Consider the following 27,029-nt stretch of genomic DNA (forward strand, 5'->3'; position numbering starts at 1 on the left):
GGTGCCGTGGAGGTGGCAGTGGCCACGGTGGCCACAGTGGCACCGCTGGCTGCTCCGTTCTGGATCATCAGTGGACCGTGCTCCTCAATGATCTGCACACTGCTGTTGTTATCAAGCTCCTCACTCTTTCGTTTAAGCCCGCATCTCTGATAGGTATCTAGCAGGCTGACCGTACTGCGGCGTGTCAGGTTGTGAACACCAACTCCGACACCCAGTCCTCCGCCGCCGCCTCCACCACCGCTACTGCTGCTGCTGCTGCCCCCCCCCCCGCCCCCCCCCCCAAACTTTGTCTCATTCTGTGGTTTTGTATCGCTCCATAATTTGATCAGGCTGCTGTGTGCTGAGGTGAGCTCTTTAATGAAGGGATGGGAGAATAACATCCTGTCAGCAGCGCATCCCTGTTTTTTGTCCTAATGAAGCTGCTCTCTGTAGTTTTCTTTTTTGGCTTCAGTTTAATCAAATTCTCAATCCATTTCCATCTTAATTTGCACCTGCCTTTTTTTCCTCGCATCTCTATAAAATCCTTTCCTTGTTCAGTGCTTCTTAGGACCTAAATTATTAGACACAGGACAGAGGTCTGGGGCGGACTGAGCACCAAGGACGATTAGATAAAATGAGGAACACGACCTCAGTCAGAGTGGCTCCTCCTACTGTCAACCATTGGTTCTCACCACGGAGCTCAGCTCAGTGCAGACCTGAAACTTAGTTATGTGCATCTGTTTTTTGTTTCTTCAATGTTTCCATATGAGGCTCACTGAAGGTTAAGCAGAAGTCCACACATGATGATGTCCAGATGACTGTGGTTCTGTTGTGGCTGTGAGATTAAAGTCAGCCTCAGCATTTACTCAGGCAAGGTTAGGGCTGTAGCCATGGCAGCGGTCATTTTCCTCGTTTTCCTGTGGTGCTGCCGATGCTCTGAGCACAGGAGGAGACTTTCAGTAATTCAGTTCTAATTTAGAGTTAATATTGTGTGCTTTGTCAAATGATATGATATAAAAAAACCCAAAAATGTGTATTTTAAGAAGAAGCAGCACTTTTCTAATTTCAATTAAAAATGTTTCAGGGCCTTCAGGTACCATAAGACCTTTTTGAGCCATGGCACATATATATCATCAGGAAAAACCTCACGGCACACCACCAACCAAAGATCTCACAAAAAGTCAATGTAATGAAATATAATAATCTTCCAGTTTAAATGAGCTCATCATTGACTAAAATCTCCTCCTGTTTAGTTGAAGACAATGCTGATATACTGGCAGGAATTGAAGAAAGACACTCACAAAGATCTTCTTCAACAACTCTGATTATCTTTTTTTTTCATAGCCTTCTGCTGCCACCTAGCAGAAGAGCATTTAATTGTTCTGTCTTTTATGCTTTGACAAGCAAAGAAAGATTATATGCAATAAATAAATAATAGTTTTCAGACCAATTAAGTGAAATTGGATAATTTTCCACGGCACACTAGTGTGCCACGGCACAGTGGTTGGAAATCACTGCCGTAGAAAATTAGTGCATCCTAAAAAATATATAGGTGTATAAAGGTATACTTGCATTATTATGATATACTATCATTCCATTAGTGGTTAGTTAGTCTAAAAATATTGAAAATATTATCGTCTGTTAGTAATAATTTGTGGGCCAATATATCGTCCAGCAAAAGTTGTCATCGTCACAGGGCGTCCTTCACTACTCCTTACCTCTTTGGTTAGTGTCTTTTTCCTGTGTTTACCTTGTGTACACCTTTTCCTGTAGTATGAAAATGGCCTACATAGGTTGTCAGTTGGGACAGCAGTAGATAGTAGTATTTATTGCAGATGTTTTTTATGTTCTTGTCTCCTCAGTGATGCTGAGGAAACCTCCTCCCAGTCAATTTCCAGCAAACTGTACATTTAAGGAGACGTGCATTGGGGTCAGATTTAAATTATTCAGCACCTTCTGTTGGGGGTGGGGGGATGCTGGGGGGCAATGGTGTTGCTTCAGATTAAGGGGCAGTCATGTGTACACACAACTGCACTCATAGGGATGAATGTGCGTAGACCTATTGCACGCTGCCTGGCCATGTGAGTGAGTGTATGCCTTTGCCTCAGCGTCAGTGCTCACATGTGTTCATCTACTGTGTGTTAAAGAGTGAAGGTCTATCTAAACACACTGCCATCTTTAGCCCTCGCTCGTTAGCACCGCCCCGCTTTTCTTTTCTGCCGCCCTTTATGATTTTCCTCGTGTAGCCTTAGGAAACAAAAGGTCCTGCTCACATCAACCGCGTTATGTCATCGACGTGACTGGAAGTTCCTTGGCCCACATCATGTGATGTGCCGTGTTTCACTATATATCTATACATACTCCCCCCCACACACGCTCGAGTCAGTAAACACTCATGCAGATATATTTTTAAAACACATCCCCGGGGCTGTGTGTGTATTCTCCAAGAAGCCAAGGATTTTCCCTGGAGGTTTGTGTGTAGGCAGTGCAGCAGGAGCAACTTTTCTGACGAACTCCATTCCTTTCTTTCCAACCTTGTTTACAACTTCTTACAGATATGCATGTTTACTGTAATTGGGACATACAGCAGCCCACAGTGGGAAATAAGTGAAATCCAAATACAGTAATACCTCGAGATTCGAGCATAATCAGTTCCAGGACCGAGCTCGTAGCTCGATGTACTTGTATCTCAAATCATTTTTCCCATAAGAAATAACAGAAAAAAATCAATCCGTTACGACCCTCTAAAAAAACTTCCTTATTAGTACTAATAACAATGAAAAAACACACACAAATAGTATATAAGGATTCCTGTGATATAAACTAAAATGTGGTTTTAATTATGAGTTCTTACCTTCGAGACAGACGATACAGTAGCAGCTAATGGAGGAGGAGGGAGGGAAGAGAGTTGGTCCCTATGTAGACACTTGATTCCGTACAGTACCTTAGACATTAGACACTTAGACACTACGTAACTTACATAAACTTAGAATTAACTTTACTTTACTTTTCTATTTTATTTATTTTTTGCTTTTTTCAATTTGTATTCCTTCTTTAGCGGGCACCACGCTCATATTTATCGACAATTCCATGCTTTATTTCCGTGGTCATCATGTGTTTGTTCTTCTCACTACCATCCTTACCACTCACTCTCTTAGGACTCATCACTATTATGAAGAATGATGCACAAAAGAGAGAGAAAATCACGTAGATATCGCAAACACAATACGAAAGACTTTTGCGAGATGTGTACGGAAATTGACAAACACGTGAAGTGAATGAGTGAAGTGGCGTGGGCTGCTCCGAGTGCTCGGCCACCTAGCATCGGAGTCTGGAAGCGTGCTCGTATCTCAAGTTTTTACTCGTATCTCAAAGCAAAAATTAGCTCGAAGGCTTGCTCGTATGTCAGGATCCTCGTATGTCGGGACGCTTGTATCTCGAGGTATTACTGTAAATCAGTTTTGGGACTTTTGGAAACAGTTAAAGTAACAGTAGTGCAGTTTTGGATAACAGTCGGACCACTGCCTCAAAAATGACCTGGGAAGAATAAATGGAGGAAAATGTTGAATCACAGTATGAACTTGATGAGACGTGTTGACTTATGAAACTTTAGGGTGACATTGTTTGTGAACTTAGGCCAAGGGTGTCAGACTTGTTTTGGTGGTTGGCCTCAAAGAGCCGGTGGTAACTAAAAGATAAGACAAGATGTAAGTACTCCATAAGGTATTAAAAAATGTTATAATGCAAATTATAAATATTTCTTCAATATGAAAATATTGTGCATTAATCTGATAAATTGAACAAACAAACCTTTAACTAACAGCTGGACATCTTATAAAAATGACCAACATATTTCCATCCTGCTTCAGGATGTCCAGGTGCACACTTCAGAGGGACTGAGCAGACCTCAGATGAGATACAGAGGAAGTGACAGAGGAGGTGGAGGATTGAGGTGAATGAGAATGTGTGTGTTAGGTGGAGGAGAAGTTAATCTCTACTGACTGCGTCCCCAGCCTCTCCCTGCCTCTGCTCTGTCTACCTTCTTCATAAAAGTCTCCACCGTCTCTTGTCCTGAGGGAGGCAGCCATAGAAGAGCTGCACAAAAATAGGACATTTGATCAAAACACAGTCTGCTCTTATTTTATTTTTTTGGTTCTTTGACACATTGACCTGATTTAGTATTTTGTCACATAATGTTATAAACTGACTCTACTAATAGTTGGTGGTTACATTAAAGCTTCTTCTAACAACAAACATAGGTTACTTGGCCAGGTACAGTAGGTAGGTGAGTAGATGGATAAGTAGTTGTCAGGTAGACAGGGATTGGTTAAGGAAGCGGACGTGGGTCTGGAAGGTTTCAGGTTTGAGTCCACCAGTTGCCAAGTTACCACTGAGGTGCTCTGATCATGGCACCGTCCCCACACACTGCTCACTTTAGCTGCCCCCTGCTGACTTTGGTGATGGCTAAAAATAAAAATAAAATAACATTCATTGTGTACAGTGATGTGCTGTGTCACAGTGATAAGTAGTTGACTTTCACAGACAGACAGGCAGGTACTGTATAGAGGTAGGCAGGTGGGAAGATATGACTTTAGGTCGCTAAATAGCTAGGTAGGTTTGGTAGTGGGCAGGTTTCCGAACAGTGCCTGTAACGCGACTGGTTACACGTTAGCTCTTTTCTGCTTCAGCGCCCCGACCGTAGTTGGAATGCACATGGCAGACTTAGTGATCTGCTCCAGGGCTGAAGCTAACATTAGCTCCAGGGCTAACTCAGAGGTAAACAGAAACAGTGAAGTTGGGGTCTTTATTATCAGCCACTCCGACCACAACAGAACAGAAACAGAGTTTTAACAGCTCCTGTATAACCAACTCACATTTTCTTCCCACGCACATATATACACACAGCCATTCACAGACAGACGTACGCTACTAGTATAACACACAGTAGCCTACCAGATAAGGCATTGATCGCTAGCGGTATGAACTTTGTTAGCCCGTAAAAATCCAGAAATTAGCCGCATCATTGTTTAAGCTACAGGGTTCAAAGCGTGTGAACAAAGTAGTGTTTTATAGCATGGAAATGACAGTAGTCAGGGAGGTGGGTAGCTTAGGGAGGTTGGCAAGCAGTGACGTTTGAAGGAAGGAAGGCAGGTAGAGAGTCAGACAGACGGACAGACAGACGGACAGACAGACGGACAGACAGACGGACAGACAGAGATTTGTTTGTAGGAAAAGAACATTTGATTCTACACTTCACTATACTGGCCCCATCAGGTCATCTGTCGGTGTGACGTGCACACACGCTGCCGTTAACAACAGAACAGACACACATGAATGTTTTATGTATTGGGCACCTGTTAAGGCATCAGTGTGGCACAGAACTGCCTCAATAAGAAGAAAACGTTGAACAGCAGGCGATGAATAATCTCCCGATGACATTATGGTAACATTTAGCAGCAGCCACTCTTCATGATGAGCACCAAGAAAAGTCAAGCGACGCTAAAGGTCGAGTAAAGGCCACATTTTCAGAACACAACAACAGTCCTCATGAAGAGTACATGACTTCAAGGTTGGGCTGTGTTTTAAAACACCAGTGCAGGTCTCGTGTCTGTGTTGTAACACAGGGTATTAACAGCATCGTAAACAAAATGATCTTGAGAAAAAACTGCTCACCGTCTGCCAAGAAAGCTGATGTTTGGCTGGAGATCAAGTGGGAGTGAAGTCCCAGTATGGGCTGTGTGAGGGCTAACACCTTCAGAGGACACACTCTGTGTTATATATCATCCTTTATGCTGCAGTGAAGACCTTGCTAATGCTACACAATAAATCTCCCGGCACGCCTCCAATACATTTTCATAACCAATATCTTAAGTAAGAATGTAACGCAACCTTTAAGTTCAGCCTCCACCTTGAAAACTCCAAGGCACCGCCGTAGTTAATTGTTCAGTAATTACAGTAATGAGCGCACTGCCGTTTGACAATACTTTACCGTTAGCGCTGCCAACCTGTACATTTAGTCAGCGGCTTTCTCCCGTTCCAGTCTGACACGTGTCTGCAAATGTGCTTGAGGTTCCAGGTGATCCATCACCGAGGAAATATACAGTAGATGTGTCATGTGACCCAGCAGCACTGTCGTACGAGAGCGGAATCATCAGTCGGCTAATGTGACTCATATGAAAAGCAGCAGCCTCCATTTGGAAAGGTCATTTTCTGTTGTATGACAGAGAAGAGTAGAAATAAAATCCCATTTCAATTTTCTAACCCCTCCTACACACACTAACACACCATCGTGAATTTTAAATAACTCGCAGGAATCTATTACATTTACAAATAAAAGTTGGAACTAAAGGCTGTTTTTAGAGGTTGAGTCGAGGGGCAACCAAAGGTCAGTGGGTAAAAGGGATTTATCATCCAATCAGGAGGCAGAGAATGTGGTTTCAGCAGCGTGTGGTTTCTCCCAGGACAATACACTTAACCTCATTTTCTCATTACACCCAGCAACACTTGTACGTGTTGTCGTTTCCAGGCCCACAGAAATGGGGATGGTTGCATCAGGGAGGGCGTCTGCGATAGTAGCCTGTTTTAAATCACAGGATTTATCCCCTATGGTGAACCCTGAGGAGGTCAGCAGCTGGAAGACGTTCTGTTTTCACTAGTATGGACAGGATTAGTACCAGCAGGGGGAGCTGTCCGTAACACTGACCCCTAAATCTAGACGCAATAAAAAAAGTTGTCTAATTTGTGTTAATGACAGAGAACAAATGTCTGGTTTAATCCAGTTTACAGTGTGAGCAGTGAAACACATTATCCATAAATGTTGAAATGTGGACAGTGTGGCTTCTGGGAGTGTGCATTGACCAGAGTCTGGTTGTACAAAACGTATCAGAATACAATGGCAAGAATACCATATACTGCGATATACTGCGATACTATAGGAACGATGATATATTGAGTTTTTTTAAACAGTTTAATTGTTGGAAAACTGTCAGCATAGTAAACACACAATGTTGTTACGTTCTTAACATCAGGTTGACTAAAACAGAGGAATCTGCCTTTGTAGAGAAAATATAAAAGCATTTGCAGGATTTTTTTGGAAAAACACCTAATATTGTTTGATACAAAGTCCCAAAGGTTTAAATGCAACACAAAAATCACTCAATACCATAAATATTTGCATGTTAATTGTTAATAATAAATCAGATACTGCTGTAGAATTGATAATGTATCATAAAACCAAATATTGCGATATTTCAATGCATTGATATTTTCTTACATCCCTAGGGGCTTCACTAAATCTCAGATGAAAAAAAGACATCTTCAGTGTCTTTCCTACACTACATAGTGAGTGGTACAAGTGGAGAAGTGCTCTACTATGACCTATGATTAATGAGAAACCTCCTGGCAGCTTATGAAGCAATCCTCCGCCTACAAGAATCCCGTTCAGCGGTAGCCGTTGGAACAAATCTCCAGGTTCATTTTTCATCGGTTTTTCATCACAACAACATCAGCTTTGGAGCCGTTTCTCCTGAACCCCCTTGGCCCCCACCTTTAGAAGCAAATGTTTGATTCTGCCTGTATATTCTTCTGTCACACAGAAACTCCATCTGAGATTTTGCAGAACAATAACATCTTAATCTGGTTTGGACCAGAAAAAAAAAACTGACCAAAAGCAATCACTCAGCTTTTTGCTGAATTGCTAAGAGGCAGATGTTTCTACCTATACCAGCAGTGGCTGCGCTGCCCTCTCAGAAAATCCACTGCCTCATCTAATCAGGTGGATTTTGTTGCAACAAGGAAACCACACTTTGTTGATGCTTTCTTTGTATCTTAAGGTTCTGTCAGATGACGACGACAATAAGCAGTTGAATTCATAGGGAAGTGGAGTGAATAAAAGACATGTTGATAATGGAGGATGAAGATACTCTAGATGCAGTCAGAAGTCGAGACGTAAATTAGTGAGGAGGACTTCTCTTTTCTATTTATTCACAGGCAGCGGTACAAAAATATGTGCCTGTGCCCCTTGGCTTTTACACAGTAGCGTTACGGTTACAAGATGTTAAAGAGTGTTGAGGCGAGCTGTGAACGTGTGAGTCACAGGAAGTGGGAGGACATGACAAAGAGAGACATCGTTCCAACGGCCCATAAAAAGAAACCTGTGAAACATCGTCCACTTCTCCGAACTCTCATTTGTTCCTGTTCTTATCACACAGTAACAACAAAACCATTCCTTCATTTGTCCACAACCTCACCTGCTGTAACCGTTCTTATTCGAGATAACCTTTCATCGCTTGCTGCCGCTGCCCTGCTTCCTTATGGTGACAACTCCATACAAAGCCATGTCCTGGGGTGCTGGCACGGGGAGCGACTGCAGCTGACACCCCATGATGCAGCCCGTCTTTATAATTAACCATCAGCAGCAGGAGGACACACTCATTACTGGCTACTGCTGCTGCTGCTGTAGTGGGAAGGTGTGGCGGAGTGCAGTGATGTGAGGTGGCAACACAGTTCCACCAGGAGCAGCCAGTGGACCCACTCATTAGGTCTTCCTGTCCCTGTCTGTTCTCTATAGGTGTCTCCACTGTCTCTTTGCTGTCATGGAACTCATCAGTTACCGTCTCTTAGTTATAGACCTTTTCCTCTTGGCTTGACGTTACGGATTTTCTCATTTTGTGCTGATAAAAGATAGATAGATAGATAGATAAAGATGTAATGTGATCCATCTTCAATGGTGTTGGAGTGAGAGACGTGTCTCAACATGGACACTATAATAATCCACTGGCCACCAGTTAATAAACTGTTGTATAGTGTTAACCTCAGGACCAGCCTGTTTTATATACAATTCTAATATGATTTTTTTGATCAGCTGTTCCCGCCCCTCCCCCCAACCCTGACTACTTCAAGGTTGGCAAATAGGTTGCAGTTGCCAAATAAAAGGACTGTAGACATTACTTTTTCAATACTTCATTGTTTAATCTTTTTTTGCATACTTTACCTTTCAAAGTTCAGTCATCCTGTCAGTATGCAAATGGAAAAACTTCTCAGCAACACAGTGTTCACTAACATATGAAGTCAAATCAAGAAAATGACTCTGTATTATTATTTTTGCAGTGGTTACAGTAGGCGGCGCTCAGAATGATAGTCATTAGTTTAGGTTGGCTGCACCAATATTAAGCAGTATAATGAGCCTGGATATGACCAGTCACATTGAAACGACTGTAGCGAGGCTCAGGGCTGTGATAGGAGGAGAACACTGGCCTAGTTTGAGTCGGTCTTAATCATGTAATGCTTGAGTACCTGCAGCTCTGGTGGCAATGCAAACTTCTGAATGTAAATCTGGTGAGTGCGGATAGGAACCTCGCAGTTTTATTTATGTAAATCCCTTTTAAATGCTGCCAAACCTCAAGTCACCTGGAGATACCTATTGATATGTTCTTTTTCATTTTTTCCACTTTGGATTCAACATTTTTTATGTTTCTAAGTTTCCACTCCAAAACATCCATAAAGTCCATACACTAAAGAAATTATTAAATCAAATTATCAGTTAACTAAAGTCCAGACTCTTCATTTTTATTAATTTATTTTTGAAGAAAAATAGACATTGAGGTTCTACAAGTTGCAGATTTTTCCATCCTTCTAAGAAATGGTTGAAGAACCTTGTGTCTCTGTTTCTTCAGAAAGCAAAGCTCCACGCTGCTCTGCAGGAGAAAAACCGCTTGAAGCTTGAGCTGATCGACCTTCACCTGAAGTCATCTAAATATGATCAGGTGAGACACCCGTGCTCTTGTGTTTAATGTTCTGTAGGCAACTAACATTTCAATCATGTTATCATATATCATATCATTTGTTAAGATTAATCTGACTTAGATTTGTGACACTTTCAAAGCAGGTGGGAAATGGCCTGCACTGTATCCTGTAATCCCATCATCCATTCACGTTCTAATACATAGTCGATTATTTTTATTTGGACATTTTCCATGTTAATAATTCCATCATTTGGATTAGTCACAAATAAAATAAAAAGGCGTGACATTTCTGATCCAGAAATATTAAGAACATTTTTTCCCCATATTTAGAAGTGACTTAATTAATCATGATTAATTGTGTTAATAGTGATTCATTATGATTATAATGTTTATTCTCCAAATAGTTAGTAATCATGATTCTGATTAATCACAATTAATCCACAGCTAGTCTTTTAATTAATCCGATTATTATATTGAAAAGTTGGACCGACTTCATTGTAAGCAGCAGTTACAGATTCCATCTGATGGAACTGTTGCTTTTCTGGTCAAGCCTCCATCAAGATGAACAGTAACGACTAAAAACCACCAACTCTATGAAGTTAAATCTATGTAGCTCTAGCATATTTTTGTAGATTAGAGTTTTACTTTGACATTTGTTTCTTAGCATTTTCCCATAAAAATTTGGTAAATCACAAATATAGAACAGAAAATGTATCTTAGTTATATGTCTTTATTATCTTTAAACCTATGACTTTATTCTCAGAAACATAAATGTATAGCTTTATTCTCCTAAACTTTTTTTTTATCTTATACTGGTCCTAATATTTCTGTTCTCGCAAACATATAGCTATTCTAGTAATTTTAGATTTTTTTTTTATCCTCAGTGTGGCCCACATAGCTCGTGTTCAGTTGGTGTGTCCCAGAAAAGATCTTTTTCACATATCCACACAGAGACGTCCAAGCTAACTACATTTAGAAACAGCACAAAACATACTGTTTATCTGTTTAGAGCCATCATGGCCCCATAATATACTGTATATTTGTCTCAATGCTATGAGTCATGGGCCCAGGAGTGGCAGCCTGTGGCCCAGTGGTAATAGGATCAGGCTGTTATCAACCGATAACAGGTTCAAATCCTGCCTTGGCTAAATGTGTTGAGCGAGCACCAAAAAAAAGTTCTCCTGAAGCCCTCTGTGCTCGTCAGGAGTGGGTTTAATGTAGACGACACGTTTTTTTCTCTGATCGTGTGTCTGCATTAAAACATTGTTTTAATTAACATTCACTGGGTAGTTGTTGTCAGCAATAGATGTGTTGGTGTATTGCTGCATCAGTGCAAATTGAAAATTACATATCATTTTCAAATTAACTAATTGCATTTTTCAGGTGGTTAGAAATTAAATGACAATAATATAATTTTCTCTGCACAGAGGCAACTAAATCACAAGGAGGCATGTTAGCAAGCTAAGCAGCATTTTCATGAATAACATTGTTTATTATGCTGTATATCTACTATATTTTTCAGAGGTGCAGGATCTTTCTGGACACACAAATAAAATGAAAATAAAAATTCACATTTTTGTCTAACATTATTATTTGATGTTTATTTTGGGATCCAGTTGCGGGCCTGATTAGTCGGTTCAGTGGGCCAGATTTGACTACCAGTTAGCTACTTCTATATATGAATTATTGCATACCATGCACTTGATAAATTATAACTAAAAAAAAAACCCAACTAATTTATTTTGCAACAAAAAAATAACCAATGTGTTAGCCCTGCTTTAACTTTTTAGTTTTAAATACATTTATATATTTTTAATTAACAATAAAGAATTAGCGATAAATAGATTTGAGTGTAAAATGGCTTACAGTATATGGTATGATTTTATTTTATGTTCTAAAATGAACTCATGCATTTTAAGTGTTTTGTGAAGCTATTGGTCTTACAACAGTTGAACTTTATAACCTGCTCTTGTCATGTCTTAATTTCAGTTATTTTTTCCATTCCTTTTTTTAATGTAATAATCAATAGGTCATCTTTGAATTTCTACCGTATAAAAATCCTACACACATGTAATGATGTCGTTCAGATGATGTTAGGGCTGTGCAGCCTCAGAGGCGGCCATAAATGTCTTTATATTAATGGAACTGTTTCCTTTGCAGTAGCCCTTTGTTCACATTAGTCTTACCTATTGTGCACTGGTCTTTTTTGGTTATTTAATGAGGTGATGTCAGAGGGAGGGTCCTGCTGGTGGCTGTGAGGGACATCTTAAGAAGAAGCTGCTTTAGCTTCAGGCCAGTGACTGAGGAAGAAGCCCAGATACAGAATGATCCAGTCAGCAGCTCTGTCTCATCAAGGGAATAGAGATGTGCTGATTAATTTCTGTTCCCAGTGTGAACTTCCAATCAACCCCCGGACCAACAGGAAAAAGCCATGTCCTTGATTCATGGGTGTGGGTAATAAGTCTCCTGAAAGGACAGATCTCATAAAAACTACCTGACACCGTCCTTCTTTAAGACCAAATGGCTATATATGATTTTTCATTAGGGCTCTGTGCTGCTATTTCAGGCATCTTGATGTACAGTATCTCCACTCTCATCACATAATGCATATCTGCAATAGCTGTAATTTAGTTGGCTTTCTGAGAGCTTGGGGACGTGTCCCTCACACATGACAGTTACACTGAGCAGTGTTGCTCATCCATGCTCATCAAAGTAACAGCAGGAAGAAGACAACGAAAGGACAACAACAGATATGGATGTGGACTTCTCCATTCACATATTTTCTCCCATATCTTCTCACATATTTAATGTCCACGCAGACCACCACCATCTGCTTTGTCTTTAATGTCCACGCAGACCACCACCATCTCCTGCTCTGTCTTCAATGTCCACACAGACCCCCTCTGCCTCCTGCTTTGTCTTTAATGTCCACATAGACCATCACCGTCTCCTGCTTTGTTCTTTAATGTCCACATAGACCATCACCATCTCCTGCTTTGTCTTTAATGACCACATAGACCACCACCATCTCCTGCTCTGTCGTCAATGTCTGCACAGACCCCCTCTGCCTCCTGCTTTGTCTTTAATGTCCACGCAGACCACCACCATCTCCTGCTCTGTCGTCAATGTCTGCACAGACCCCCTCTGCCTCCTGCTTTGTCTTTAATGTCCGCATAGACCATCACCGTCTCCTGCTTTGTTCTTTAACGTCCACAAACACCATCATCGTCTCCTGCTTTGCCTTTAATGGCCACATAGACCATCATCGTCTCCTGCTGTGGCTTTAATGTCCACATAGACCATCACCATCTCCTGCTCTGTCTTCAATGTCCACATAGACCATCATCGCCTCCTGCTGTGTCTTTAATGTCCACATAGGCCATCATCGTCTCCTGCTGTGTCGTTAATGTCCACATAGACCATCACCATCTCCTGCTTTGTCTTTAATGACCACATAGACCACCACCATCTCCTGCTCTGTCTTCAATGTCTGCACAGCCCCCCTCTGCCTCCTGCTTTGTCTTTAATGTCCGCATAGACCATCACCGTCTCCTGCTTTGTTCTTTAATGTCCACATAGACCATCATCGTCTCCTGCTTTGCCTTTAATGTCCACATAGACCAACATCGTCTCCTGCTTTGCCTTTAATGTCCGCATAGACCCTCATCGTCTCCTGCTTTGCCTTTAATGGCCACATAGACCATCATCGTCTCCTGCTGTGTCTTTAATGTCCACATAGACCATCACCGTCTCCTGCTTTGCCTTTAATGTCCACATAGCCCATCATCGTCTCCTGCTTTGCCTTTAATGACCACATAGACCATCATCGTCTCCTGCTGTGTCGTTAATGTCCACATAGACCATCACCATCTCCTGCTCTGTCTTCAATGTCCACATAGACCACCACGTTTTCCTTCTTTGTCTTTAATGTCCACACAGACCACCACTGTTTCTTCCTCTGATGTTGTACAAGACACAAACTCTGAACTCAGCACTGCCTCCAGTGGCAGGACAGTCAAACATGGCCACATGTTTTACATTTGTACTAAAATACAGGCTTTATGTTTTGAATCCAGAGGCTTTTTTCATGGTGCCGTCTGTTTGTGACCATGCAGGTGCGGTCAGATTATGAACAGCTGAGACAGACCTGTGCTGCAGTGAGCCGAGAGAGAGACGTGGCCCAGCAGCAGAGGAGCCGACTGCAGGGCAGAGTAGAGAATCTGGAGCAGGTTCTTAAGGTCAGACATCTCCGCCTTTACTGTACTCTTTTTTATTTGTTTCATCTTCAAAAGACTCTAGGTTTCTTATTTTAAAAACAATAGAACAGTAAATGAGCAGTTGTGAAAATAAAACCACACCTCCGCCTGTAAAAGAATGTAAAACCTGTGTATTTGTAAAAGTGAGCCCTGTACCACACACCAGACAGTCAACTGCTGAAACTAAATCCAGTTTACTATCTTCAGTCTGGTTATTATTCAGAAAGAAAGAGCATGCAGGGGTCATGACCTGTTGCTGTGATTAATGTAATATTTATAATAATGCAATAACCTTAAACATTATTCAGCATTTTGGCAGGTTGTAATTAAAAATCTGTCAGTGTCAATTATTTGTGTTATTATTTATTACTAGACCCATGTACTATTTCAGTATTTTCGATACAGATGTCACAGACAACTTTTAAATTTCTTTACTTTGCATCACACTTGTGTCAGGGTGAGTGTCCCTCTCCCTGGTTCTCAGAAGGGGAGGGAGCGGGGGTCAGGCTTTTCCTTGTTACCGGCTCCCCTTCCTGCTGGGAATCATCTGAAAGTGACAAGTACATCGTATCATTTAAATTAAATCACACCCAAAATGAAACACCACTCATCATCAGGTTATTTAAAGAACTGTTTACTGTCGGCATCACTTTTTATTTGTGGGGGGGCAAAGGTTAGGGATTCTCTGAAGTGTCTGTGGTTGCGTTTCTCTATACTTTTGAACTTAGAAGTCTCTTAAGTATTATGTTAAGAATATAAGTTAAGTGTAGTTCTGGGTTCGCTGTCTCTCAGTAGATCGTGTGGTTGACTCATGGGCAGAGGGTTGTGGGTTCATTTCCAGACACCCCCAGTTGGAATGCAAAAACTCTAGGGTTAAGCACTTGGGTAAAAAAAAACAAACATTATTTTAAACAACAGGTGGGTGAAAAAAGAAAAAAAAAACTGATATAAAGATTTCAAAGATTTTCTGAAGGGTGTGTAATTGTAAATAAACCCAAACTGCCTCATAGAAAATCATTCAAATCTCTGGCACTGTGTTCAGCATGTGTGTGTTTTCTAAGGAAACTTTCCTGGAAAGTTGAAGTAAAGTTATCACGTGTTTCATACACATTTTTTCCCCCTCCACCGTCTTCTGTTTCTGCCAATAGTAATCAGAGCCGGTCTCACGGCGGCGTGAGAAGCCTTCTCATTACAAATCCCAGCCTCCCTGTGTCTCCTATCGATTGTCTGTTTGTGGCGATATTTGACAGAGAAACTGTCCTCCTCCTTAATGCTGCCAAGGAAAGGTTTGTCTGCTCCTTATTGCGTATTGATCACGAAGACGAAAGGCTATTTAGAGAAAATTACCCCGTCCAGTTTGAGTACAGAGGGTAGGTGGGGGAGTGGAGGGATTGGGGGGTTGTTCTTTTACGTAATTACCCACTTTTCAGGCTCTGTCTTTATCCGGAACTTTGGCAAAGATGCTTGTTACGGTGTCTTGAGTTATCGGTGTTGGCTCTTCTTCAGTCTTTGTCACCGTTCTGACTGATCAACACTTTTACTCTTTATTTGGAACAGTTCTATCCCTAGGACTAGACTAAGACGTTTCGGGGACAGAGCCTTCAGTGTGGCGGCACCAACACTCTTGAACTCCCTTCCTCCCAATATCTGCAATGCTCCAACACATTCATCCCCAAAAACCTCGTTAGCACAGCTTTTCCCCATCTGTCACAAAACTGTCAGTCCATCCTTTTCTTTAGTCTATTTTTTCTGTTTCCTTTTCCTGTTATTGTTTTCTTCTCTCTTCCCTTTAATCTGTTCCTTCTTATCCCACCCCCAAATCCCCTGCCCAGGCTCATGTAAAGCATCTGGGGTATCCTGAATGGTGCTAGAGCTATTATTTGTATTATTATTAAATAAGGCCATTATTTCGTATATTAATTCCCTGTGGAGGGAGCCGCTGTTGTTCATTGTGTTCAGCGGTTTTACAACATTCGTTCCAGTTGGCCTTACTTCACCTCTCTCAGGGATTTTCAGTTGTAAACCTAGTAGTTAATGTGTTACATCGAGGGCAACTGGACGGAGTATGTTTCTTGAAGATTAACCTCCGTTCTTCATCCTCCGGGATGAGAGGTGGAACGTCTTCAACAAACCTACTCCATCCAGTTGCCCTGGATGTAACTATTTTTGGATAAGATGATCTGGATGACTGAGAACCTACACAGACATCTAGCTAATGTGTTGAAGAATAATTTTTCAGGGAACACGACTGGACTCACTAATCAAATATCTGCCAGATTTCTTCTCAGAAAGAGTTAGTGAATTGCTGCACGAACGTCTGCATCCATTTTCCTTGCGTTGCTCCACTGGAGCCGCATGTTGTTCTTAAAGTAACATCAGCAGTCACTGAAAATGTATGTGACTTCATCATGAGCCAGCTGACTAGTCAAGGATTAAACAAAATGGCTTTTGGAAAAGCTTTTTCTGTCAGTCTCACAGTTCAGTCCTTTTCTGCTTAGGCTTTCTCTGTGATTATGCAAAGCGGCAGCTGCCTGGTTAAGACACCTCGGAGCCACACTAAGACATAAAGAGGCTTTTCTTTTTGCCTTTTTGAAGTAGTAGAAAATACTGGGGAAAACTGATGAGTATCGGACTATACTGTAAGCAGTCCCTACTTCTAACGTCTGCAGAGATAGCTTAACTCTTGACTCTGTTTCTGACAGTGTGGCAGCTGCTGGTGAATCTACACAAATGACCTATAACCTTAACTATCTTGGAATTTCTATTGTCTGATGTCCAAATTCTGACATCACAATCTTTGCACACTCACCTGAAGCTCTTGATGTTCTACATTAAATGTCTTCTTGTCAGTGTTAGATTAACACGTCCCAGGGAGAGCAGCGACACTTTGTATGTCACGCCTAACAGAAAAAATGTGACACACCGCACAATATGACACCCTCCACAGAGACTGGTGAAGATTATGGTCAGCGATTCTTTTAGGATACTGTCAATAAAAGTCTCCATGACCACATCCTCACTCCCCGCACCCCCCTTTCTCTCCCTCCCTCCGCCCCTTTGTATCTGTGCCTCTCTATAGCATATGCATGAGACTGTCGGGCTGAAGCAGCAGCTACAGACGGAGCATGAACGAGCCTTGGTGGCCCTTCATTCCAAGCAGAAGGAGATCAATCAGCTGCAAACGGTACGGTCCATATGAATAAAAGCAAGAGCCTCATCATCAGTACCGGGGTGACTTATTGCTTTTCTCGCTGAGCTCTGACTTCATGCTTTGTGCCGTCAGCCGGTTCACTCACTGATGTGTCAGTAACCAGGTTTGTGCTGAATCACTGTCACTGAATCGCTGCTGCCTCAGGAAATATAAAGACCTCAGAAAGTTGTCCAAAAAAAAAAAATCTGCAGATTCTGTCAGACATGCAGTTTCTGCTGCCATCTGCAGAAAAATGCAGAGTAACTGAAAAACATCTTTTGGTCTTTAGTATCTAGATTTCTTAAGGTTTTTAACAAACAGTACCAAGAGTAATTGTCTGTTTGATGTCACCGTGAGTCACCTTCCTGTGTGTCTTTGCATTAATATGAAATAAAAAAAACATATTTATATAATAATTATACTTTTCGCCAAACACTAAGGCAACGACCTTATTTTCTGAGCCAAAAATTAATAGAAAGTAGTGTAGGGCTGAATGTGGATGGCGAAGTATATTGACGTTTCAGTCAACTAATAAAAACAAACAAATAAAATCGAAGTCCAATCAACGCTGATATCCTGATATAAACTAAGTGGAAATGAGCTCTAGATCCAATCGGAGCGATGTTTGTTGACTGGAAGGCGGGGCAACTAAACAAACATTCAACTATAGTGAATGCGTGTCGGAAGTGGTATAAACATAAGATGGTATGAAGTCTGGAGCGGGAATAAACACTTTGTGATGAAGCGTGACATACTTTTAACGTTAGCGACAACATGACACACTGTGAACTGTGTTGAACGACTATTTAAGAAACGAACGTTAGAAATTTGATTCGCCATCTGCAGACAGTCAGTCTGAAATTCACCACAGGACCGAAGCATTAATAATGAAGATACCAGGATAACATATGAAGTAGAATATGTCAAAAAAGACTACAATTATCGTCAGATAACAATATTTATAATGATAACATTTTTTTAACATTAACATAGTTAACTTAATGAAACTGAACTAAGTTGGTGAAAATAATTGTGATTTGGTTGACTAAAACTAACCTAAAATGATTTTTTTTAACAGTTCTATTGAATTATTTGGTGTCAGAACTACAATTACAATTCAGTCAAAAGATTAAAATGTAGGATTTAATTTTAAAATTGGTCATCAGAACAAGTGTGGGAGTTATTGTTTTTGACTGTCTTTGTAGCTCAAACTGTTTTTTTTTTTGTGTGTTTCCGTCCCCAAGGCTCAGGCACAACTTGATCAAGAGCATGAGGAAACAGTGCATTTGTTAGAGGTATGGTGAAAAGTTGTTGTTTTCATGTTATAATTACTGTAAAATTTCATTGTCATAATTACTGGCCTCAGTTAAGAAAAACCTACAAATTCAATCTTTTATATTAATGGTCCAAATTGTTTATGGTCAAAACTTTATTACTTTTCATTGGTTTATGTTAACTGCTACTTTTGTTGTTTAATATCCATTTTCCTCCACTTCATCAATAACACATGTTTTGTTGTTTAGCTCCACTCTTTCTTTCTTTTCTTTTAATTTCTCCTTCCTTTTTTGAATCTGGACAGAACAATAAGAACAAAATGTTTCAGGTATTTATTTTGTTCCTTTGACAGTTTCCTCACCCCGTGGTGTTCCCAGTGAATCCAGGTTTTTTGTGTAGGTGTACGATCATTTTTTTTACTGTCATTTCTCCTTCATATGCCAACGTCTGTGTTGTTATAAAAACCCCTCTGACTCCTTTTTCTGCACAGGCTTTGCTATCAGGATTTAGCTGCAATAGATAGCTTCATTAGGATGCACATGGATCCAAATATCTATATGCTGTTGTTTAATATTACATGCTGTTATAAGCCTCTAAAAGGCTCTTTGGGGATTTTTTTCCTAATTGCTTCTGTGTTTAATCCAAATGAACAGATACAGAGACGTGTCTCAAAAGAATTTGATTTGCCAAAACACTCTTCATGTGCAGACTAAGCTTTCTGTGGTTGATTAATAGCTGTTCTGTGCATTCAATCTCTCTCTTTTTTTGCACCTACTCCCATTAATGTCATCTTTCACTGTGTTCGTTTTTTTTTGGTCACAGGTCAAGGTTCGTGACCTGGAGCAGAGATGCAGGTCACAGAGTGAACACTTCCAGCAGCTGTCCAATGAGCTGCGGAATTTTCCCTTGCACTCACAGTTAGTGGACATCCAAAAGATTAATACATTTTCCACAGTCCCAATCCCTTTTTTACTGGAGAAGAATTTACCGGAGGTCATCGAATTTGATTCTCATCTAGATACAGGTAGGTTAGTATTCACAACATTCTAATGAAGTCAGAATCATATTTAATAGAATAAAATCTTGACTTTTCTGTGGGTATAGTTCCCAACTTTTTACAATTCAAAAATACCCTTAATTACTAAAAAAATATAATTTGTGTGCAAAGATTGTGATTTAATTAAAATTCTGATTCATTGTAAGACATGAAATATGGGTCGAGGACAACCTTGCTTAGGGTTCATGCAGTCATACATTCTTACCTCGTTATAGTCAAAAGGAATAGCAGTGATATGAACAAAAATAATAACACAAATATGTATGTACAATAAATATTAAAATAAAAATAAATAGTGCAGGGAGCAAATTAAACAATGTTGTCTTCAATATTAATTTACCAGCCAAAATAAATATGACTTGAGTACTCTTTAAAAAGTAGTACTGCCCTTAATAAGTATTGAACTTTAGTGAGTGCAGCTTTTGCAGTAGTACAGTACAATTTAAAACATTGTTTCCCCACCATTTTATAACTACAGAATATATATTATTTTATAGTATATATTGTATCAGAAAAAAAGCTAAAGGTGCATCAACAAACAAAAATGTCCTAAAAAGTACATACAATAAAATATGATTGTCTACTTTCAATTTGTACACAATCTGCTTAGTGTGACCTGTTTGGGCCTGTTTAGTTCAACACAGCAGCTGATAAATTTGCAAGAATTGAAGATAAGCACACGTGACAATCCTCTTCATCAGCTCTCTCTCTCTCTCTCTCTCTCTTTAAAGAATTTAGATCAGTATTAGTTATTAGTAGAAGAGTGATTTAGTTGTTTTGCCTGTCACTGTTGCGTAGATGAAGAAATACATATTATTTAGGTCAGTAAATAACTATTTTCAGAATGATAAACTGATATATATTTTCTCCATTGATGATTATGTAGTCAGTAGATCAGTATTGCTAATGCTATCAAATGCAGAGCTGAATAAATACATTTGAACTATTGCATATGTATTAATGTGTGATCAAAAGGTCTTATTATCAGATTGAAATTAGTGTCAGAGCGTGTCTGATCCCTGCACAGATCAGCTTACTGCTGACCAGAGGTGGACAGCTTTGATGGCAAATATTGGCTACTGCTGATCAATATCCTCTCCAGTTGATCCCAGAGCTGATGTATGACATGAATGTGGTTTCACACATTAGTATTCTAACAACACGCAGCGTTGCTTGCAGAGCCAGCAAATAGAGCCATATCAGTGATGTAGATTCATAAGGTCTGGCACAGGCTGTGGGTTTCTGAAGTGCTAGCTATCCTCCCCCTCACCTGAAATTCTCTGATGCTTTAGCGCTAATGCATGACATTAGTCACTTCATAAAAACCGCAAGAAAGCCAGTGATGCATCGGATGCATTTAGTTCACCTAATTTCCTGCTGTAATACATGCAGTTGTGATGCAAAACTACCTTTTTTATATTTCCTTTCCACTGGTATAGTCCTTGGTGGCATTTAAGGACAAGGGCAGTTCTGACAACATGATAAGTATGGACGAGCTCTTCCATGCAAAGTGTTTGTCCCCACCCTCCTTGCTGCAACAGGAGATCAATAGCTGTGCAATGCGCAGCAAATGGCTGCAGACAGAATGACAGTTGATTTTCTGTTTGCTTTGGACGTCCAGGCGATGAGAACGTGGCAAATGCACCGACACTGATCTGCGGGCACGCCTTCCACTCAACTGAAGCTGGAGATAAACAACGATCAGAATTGCTGTCTGTCAAACCAGGAACCGTGACGACGGCGCATCCCGGCAGCCCCCTGAAGCCCACCCTATCAGAGGTGTGTCGAAGTGAGATCACATTCCCACAGCAATGGTTTTAACATACATTTACGCTCAGGAGTCGTCATTACAAATCATTACAATTCTATTGTCAATTTGTAGATGGAGGATGAGGCCAACCAGTCACCCAGGTCCAAGCCACGCTATACAGGCCAGGTCCGCCTCTGCACTGCCCGCTACAGGTACAACCACTGTATTTTTGTAAAATTGTATTTATACTTTATAATTTAGTATTTCATGCAAGTCAATTATTATTATGTTTTTATTTTAGTTATAATCCTTACGATGGACCAAATGAGCACCCTGAAGCAGAGCTCCCCCTTGTGGCCGGAAAGTATCTGTATGTTTATGGCAACATGGACGATGACGGCTTCTATGAAGGTTAGATAAACCAAGGGGACAAAAGTGTCATGTCTAATAGTTTGTTTGGTTAATAAGTTCTATGGAACAACTGGCTGCTCAGAGTTTCTGCTGACGTGACAGGAACAGTCACAACAAGCACCGTCATGATCTACCTTCATTAACTCACGACGAGACGAAAGTAAAAAAACAAGTTGTGTCAGCAACAACGTTTCAGTTTTATTAAGCTTTTTACTGTATTTTAATGGGGAGTCGGAATCATATTTAACAGTTTGGTGCTGTTCCGAACATCTACACAACACAATGCCAAGATTTATTTGGGACATAAAATCTAAAAAAATACATTTTTAGGTTTTATTTCTGAACTTATTACATTGAAATAAGGTATGTAAGTGATGTTTCTAACATAAACACAGTTTTTATCTTAAAAAAAAAACTTTGAGCAAACTAATTCAAATAGTTGTAACACATATAAATGTGTGTATAACATTCCTTTCATTCAAATCAGTCAATTTTACAACATATATTTTATAACTATCAATAAAACCAGCTTTTATAGTGCGACCATCAAAAATTTGATAGTTTGCATAATTTTAATTTTTCATTCATCCATTCAATTTACTGTGGTTCCATAGTGTGGCAGTTAGCATGCCTGCCTCACAAGAGGAGGGTCCTGGGTTTGATTCCCAGAGGAACCACATGCTTGATTAACGTTAGCCCTCCTCTGTAAGTCCTCCTCTAAATGCATAAATGTAAACGTGATACATTCCTTGAAAGTTTCTTATATTTTATTGCGCTTATTTCGTTTATTGTGTAATTTCTCAAATATGCGAAGAAAGCCAATCCGGATGCCCCGATCCGGCCATCCTTGCAGTCAGTGCAGACAGCTCCAGACACAGTCGCTCTCAGCTGCAGCTGATTCATTGACTGTGGGCGGTGAGATTGCACGGCATTGTGGAGGAGCCTTGTATTTACCATGTAGGAGGAGACTTGGGCCTTAGACCAAGCTGTTGACAAGATGGGACTGTGGTCCCTTTTAGCTTGATGACTAATCCAGTGGAACTCAGCTTAATCATCAGCAAACACACGCAACACAAATCTACAATAAATAATACACTTACACACACCAACATACAGTCCTCCGACACATGGTTTTTAAGTCCTAATTAATGGCTTTAATTTTCTTCATGAATAAAAGCAAATATAAGCCGACAGATTTCTTGATGCTTTTTCATGCGGTGCATGTAATGTCTGTGGGGATAATACGTAATACAGAACAATTAACACAGTAAACCTCCAACGTTTTACTCCGCGACCATAGGGCAGAATATACCGATATATTTATAAGATTACTAGGTACTGACTGGCCTTCTTAGGTAGACATGACATCTTCTTAGCAGCCTGTGGTCTACTGTTAGGAGTATCTGGCGTTTTATCAGAGGATCGCAGGGTTAAAACCTGACCTGGCCGGCTGTGGTTGGTAGAGTAGGTTTTTTTTTGCTCCCCTTGCTTTTCTGAACTCAGCTACTGCTCTATTTTTGCTTATTTGAACTACATTAAATTATGGTGTGAAATATATATTTTGGTGTTTTTTTTTTTGTGATTTTCTGTGTCACAGGAGAGCTGCTGGATGGCCAGCGTGGACTTGTTCCATCCAACTTTGTAGAATTTGTACAGGACAAAGAAAAACCACCTGGGGAAGGTGGGGAAAACCTGGGCCCACTGGATCATATGTCTTTGGCGTTGGTGCCAGTAGATGGCGGTGCCTCCCAGGACGGCCTCTTAGGCTCATCTAATGCATTGGTGCCCTGTAGCAATGGCACAGGGGGGCCTATTGACCCTGAGGACCTGGCTGAAGATGTTGTGCCTTATCCCCGAAAGATCACCTTGATTAAGCAGCTGGCACGGAGCGTCATTGTGGCCTGGGATCCTCCACTAGTGCCTTTTGGCTGGGGTACCATCTCTGGATACAACGTTCTAGTAGACGGTGAACTTCGTGCCACTATCCAGTATGGTGGCCGGACCAAGTGTTTGTTGGAGAAGCTGGACTTGGATGGCTGTGTCCATCGCGTATCTGTACAATGTGCAACAGACCGGGGCTTATCAGATGAGCTGCGGTGCACCTTGCTGGTGGGAGCCAACGTGGTTGTAGCGCCATGTGGTATGCGAGTGGATGACATCCAGCGTGACACTGCCGAGCTCTCCTGGTTGCCCAGCAACAGCAATTATGGCCACACTGTGTTCCTAGATGGGGTGGAGCATGCAGTGGTAAAGCCAGGCAGATACAGACTACGCTTCCACAACCTGAAACCCCTGACGGTGTACAAAGTGACGGTGGTGGCACAGCCGCACCAAGTGCCCTGGCAACTGCCACTGGAGCAGAGAGAGAGGAAAGAAGCTGGTGTGGAGTTCTGCACCCAGTCTGCAGGTCAGCAACATTTATTTATATTCTCCTACAGGGTCAATATGTTTTATTGCAGACGATGGTCATACACACCAAATACTCAAGTGTTTGTAAAGGTTAGCCTAAGTATATTAGCATGAGAGATGCAACTAGGGCAAAGTCACCACTAGGTGACTTCTAGGGTGACTACCCTAGAATGTGGCAGTGAATGTTGCAAAGTTCATAACGTTACAGAGTGCAGTCACAACAGACCGATCCAGTCCAGTCATGAGATCACCTCTCAAGAACAGAGTCTGTGCTCTTGCATCACGTAGCCTAGTTAGCCTCTTATTTGACAACTAGAAAATTTAAGCTAAACTACCAACCACAGGCAAAGTGATGCTACTGTCGCTTCATTGTCCTAAGAAAAATTTAGATTTCAACAAATGTTCAAAAGCATGAGTGCATTAATTGCTAATGATTCTTCTTATCACATGCAAATTAAATGATGAGTCATATCTTGTGGATACTTTTGGGTCATTTTATTCTCCTGGGGCTAATAATATCATGAGTAATGCGATGCCTTATTATGCCACTGTTGTGTATTTTGTCCAGGTCCAACACCATATTGCAGAACAGGTCAGAATAAAACATCAATACCGTGCTGGGTTTCCAACATCTTTAGCACTGAATGACATGTTTTCTCCTGAAAACCTTTGTACAGGGATGGCAGAGATTTATATCCATGGGACTGAGAATGATGATGTCATCTAAGTTCACGTGGGAAAAACTGCATTTTTGTTGTGGCTCTGAGAATAAACAAGCACATATGCAGAAAGATTGCCAGCTGTGAATCTGATTAGGTCCTAAAATGTTTTTCAGACCAAATTAAAATGCAATTTTACCCTAGTCTTTTTTTGTCATTGCACACAATTTTATAATAGCACCAACGATAACATTAGTTATGCTTGTGATGAGTCAGTTCCTAAGCCTACAGCTTAGCCCTGAACTATCTGTTCTTTATAAAGCAATGGCCGTCCATTGCTCATGAAAGTTACCATTGTCTCAGTGTATGTGTTTTTGCTCAAATGGGGTTGTGCATGTTTTATCCAGTGGATGGAAGACAGGACAGACTGTAGATGGTCCCTCTGGATTGTGTCCTGCATGCTGAGACATCAGTTCTTTTTTTTTTTTTCTGAGGAAGCCCCGATGTTAGCACTTTCTTCTTGTTTGCCTTTGTTTTAACTTTTCATAAAGTAAAAGGCTCTAAGGTTAGGGTACTGCACACCAAAATAAAACATTTTGCTCTATACTACAAGAAATATGTACCTTTGATGCTTAGTTTATTGAGGCAGTGTCCACTATAACTATGTGTTTTCTCTTATACTTTACCTTGGGGACTGTCTAAATTAACAGTTGGGTTTAAAAGATGTTAATTCCATTAATTTGTTAAATTAATCAGCTAAAAATTTTAATACATTTTAGTGCAAACAGAAAAATACTCCAACTGTATATCTAATGTTCACCGAAGCTTCTAAAATTTAATATACCATCAGCGTGTGTTTTTATGTGTAGGTCAGTGGCCCAGCTCAGGGCAGTAAGTCTACAACTGACGAGCAGACTGATACAATTGTTAAATGGATGGTGAGGGACTATAGACTGATGAATGTAGTTGTGGTCAACGGCTTCGCCAAAGTTTTGAAAGTAACCTTTGACCCGTTCTACATGCCATTTTCAAGATGCACTAAAATCCCACAAGCTCCAGTGAGAAAAAATAAAACAAAAATGGGTGTGACACCCAAACGTCTACCTGCTGTTATTTGTCTTATCTTTCAGCAATATATCTAATATTGGGAATGTCATATTAAGGAATATGGTTTATCTTGAATAATCATGATTAATTGCAATTTATTACAAAGATGATTAATCTATTACTTCCCTGTGATTAATCAAATTATAAATTGAAATCTTTGACTCTTTTCTAAAACAGATTATTTTGTATGGAATTAATCTGCATGGATTTTAAACACAGGATAAATTAAACGTATAAAAAATGAACCCACAGTTTTCTTTTCAGTAAACCATTCCACGCTTTCTTTTTTGTGCACGGTTGTTTTAGTTACTATTTATGCATCTACAGCGTGCTTGAACCTCTCCGTCTATCTTGTTTGCACTTGCATAGTATTTTTTATTATATTTTTAAGAAATTACTACATGTGTATTCTCTAATGATGTTTTCCCCCTCAACTCCTAGGTCCTCCTATGCCTCCACAGGATGTGCGGGTACTGTGTGGGCAGGCACCGGGGGTCCTACAAGTCTGCTGGAAGCCTCCAGCCCTGTCGCCCACAGGCACCTCGAACGGGGCAAATGTCATTGGTTATGCAGTATGCACTAAAGGACAGAGGGTTAGTGAGTGTGCTAGTGTTTTAGCCAGCAGATATATACTCTTATTTTAGCTTAGACTATTAGGGGTAGGGAATAATGAATGATGATGGAAGGGTTCAAGGATGATTTCATGGCTTCTGCTTTTTAGAAACAGGTGATTTGTGGGTATGTGTTTTGGGGGGTGTCTTGCATAAAATATGGACTGGATTGTCATACATTTAACCTATATGTATACCCTATATATATATATATATATATATATATACACACACACACACAGTATGTGTGATGTCATCAGAGTCTTGGTGAAAGCACCAATGCCACCTGACGGAAAGTCAGTATCGGTGCAAGGAATACAATTTTGGAAAAGCTCTCTGACTCCCTCTAGTGACTTTCAGAGAACAACACAAATGTGGCAGCCACACTAATAGTATTTGTTCTAACCTTTATTCTGGCTTGAGAATTTGTCATTTTGAAAAAAAAAACAAAAAATACAACGACAAACCAAACTCAACAAAATATTGTGGTTTAAGGTAGCGCAAACATGTCTTGACACCTTTGAGACTTAAAAAAGGTTTAACAAATTCTTACCAAATTTAGGTCAAAAACATCTCAAAATC

The 27,029-nt window shown here is 40.5% G+C and overlaps 1 protein-coding gene across 4 annotated transcripts in view; it reads left to right on the top strand.

Annotated features, from left to right (window-relative positions):
* rimbp2a (RIMS binding protein 2a) overlaps positions 1 to 27,029 on the top strand; it is a 64,608-nt gene that overhangs the window by 22,960 nt on the left and 14,619 nt on the right. For 3 of the 4 annotated variants that reach the window (XM_025062815.1, XM_025062811.1, XM_025062813.1), the window contains 11 exons: positions 9,654 to 9,743; positions 13,838 to 13,960; positions 17,058 to 17,162; positions 18,413 to 18,463; positions 19,266 to 19,467; positions 21,122 to 21,279; positions 21,383 to 21,462; positions 21,552 to 21,661; positions 23,259 to 24,068; positions 24,639 to 24,662; positions 26,278 to 26,429. In XM_025062815.1, coding sequence (XP_024918583.1) covers positions 9,654 to 9,743; positions 13,838 to 13,960; positions 17,058 to 17,162; positions 18,413 to 18,463; positions 19,266 to 19,467; positions 21,122 to 21,279; positions 21,383 to 21,462; positions 21,552 to 21,661; positions 23,259 to 24,068; positions 24,639 to 24,662; positions 26,278 to 26,429 — 1,905 coding nt within the window. The remainder of the gene's footprint in view (positions 1 to 9,653; positions 9,744 to 13,837; positions 13,961 to 17,057; positions 17,163 to 18,412; positions 18,464 to 19,265; positions 19,468 to 21,121; positions 21,280 to 21,382; positions 21,463 to 21,551; positions 21,662 to 23,258; positions 24,069 to 24,638; positions 24,663 to 26,277; positions 26,430 to 27,029) is intronic. The other variant, XM_025062812.1, reaches the window with a different exon arrangement.

This window comes from Cynoglossus semilaevis, chromosome 14 (genome assembly GCF_000523025.1).
Source record: "Cynoglossus semilaevis isolate Cse_v1.0 chromosome 14, Cse_v1.0, whole genome shotgun sequence".
Taxonomy (NCBI): domain Eukaryota; kingdom Metazoa; phylum Chordata; class Actinopteri; order Pleuronectiformes; family Cynoglossidae; genus Cynoglossus; species Cynoglossus semilaevis.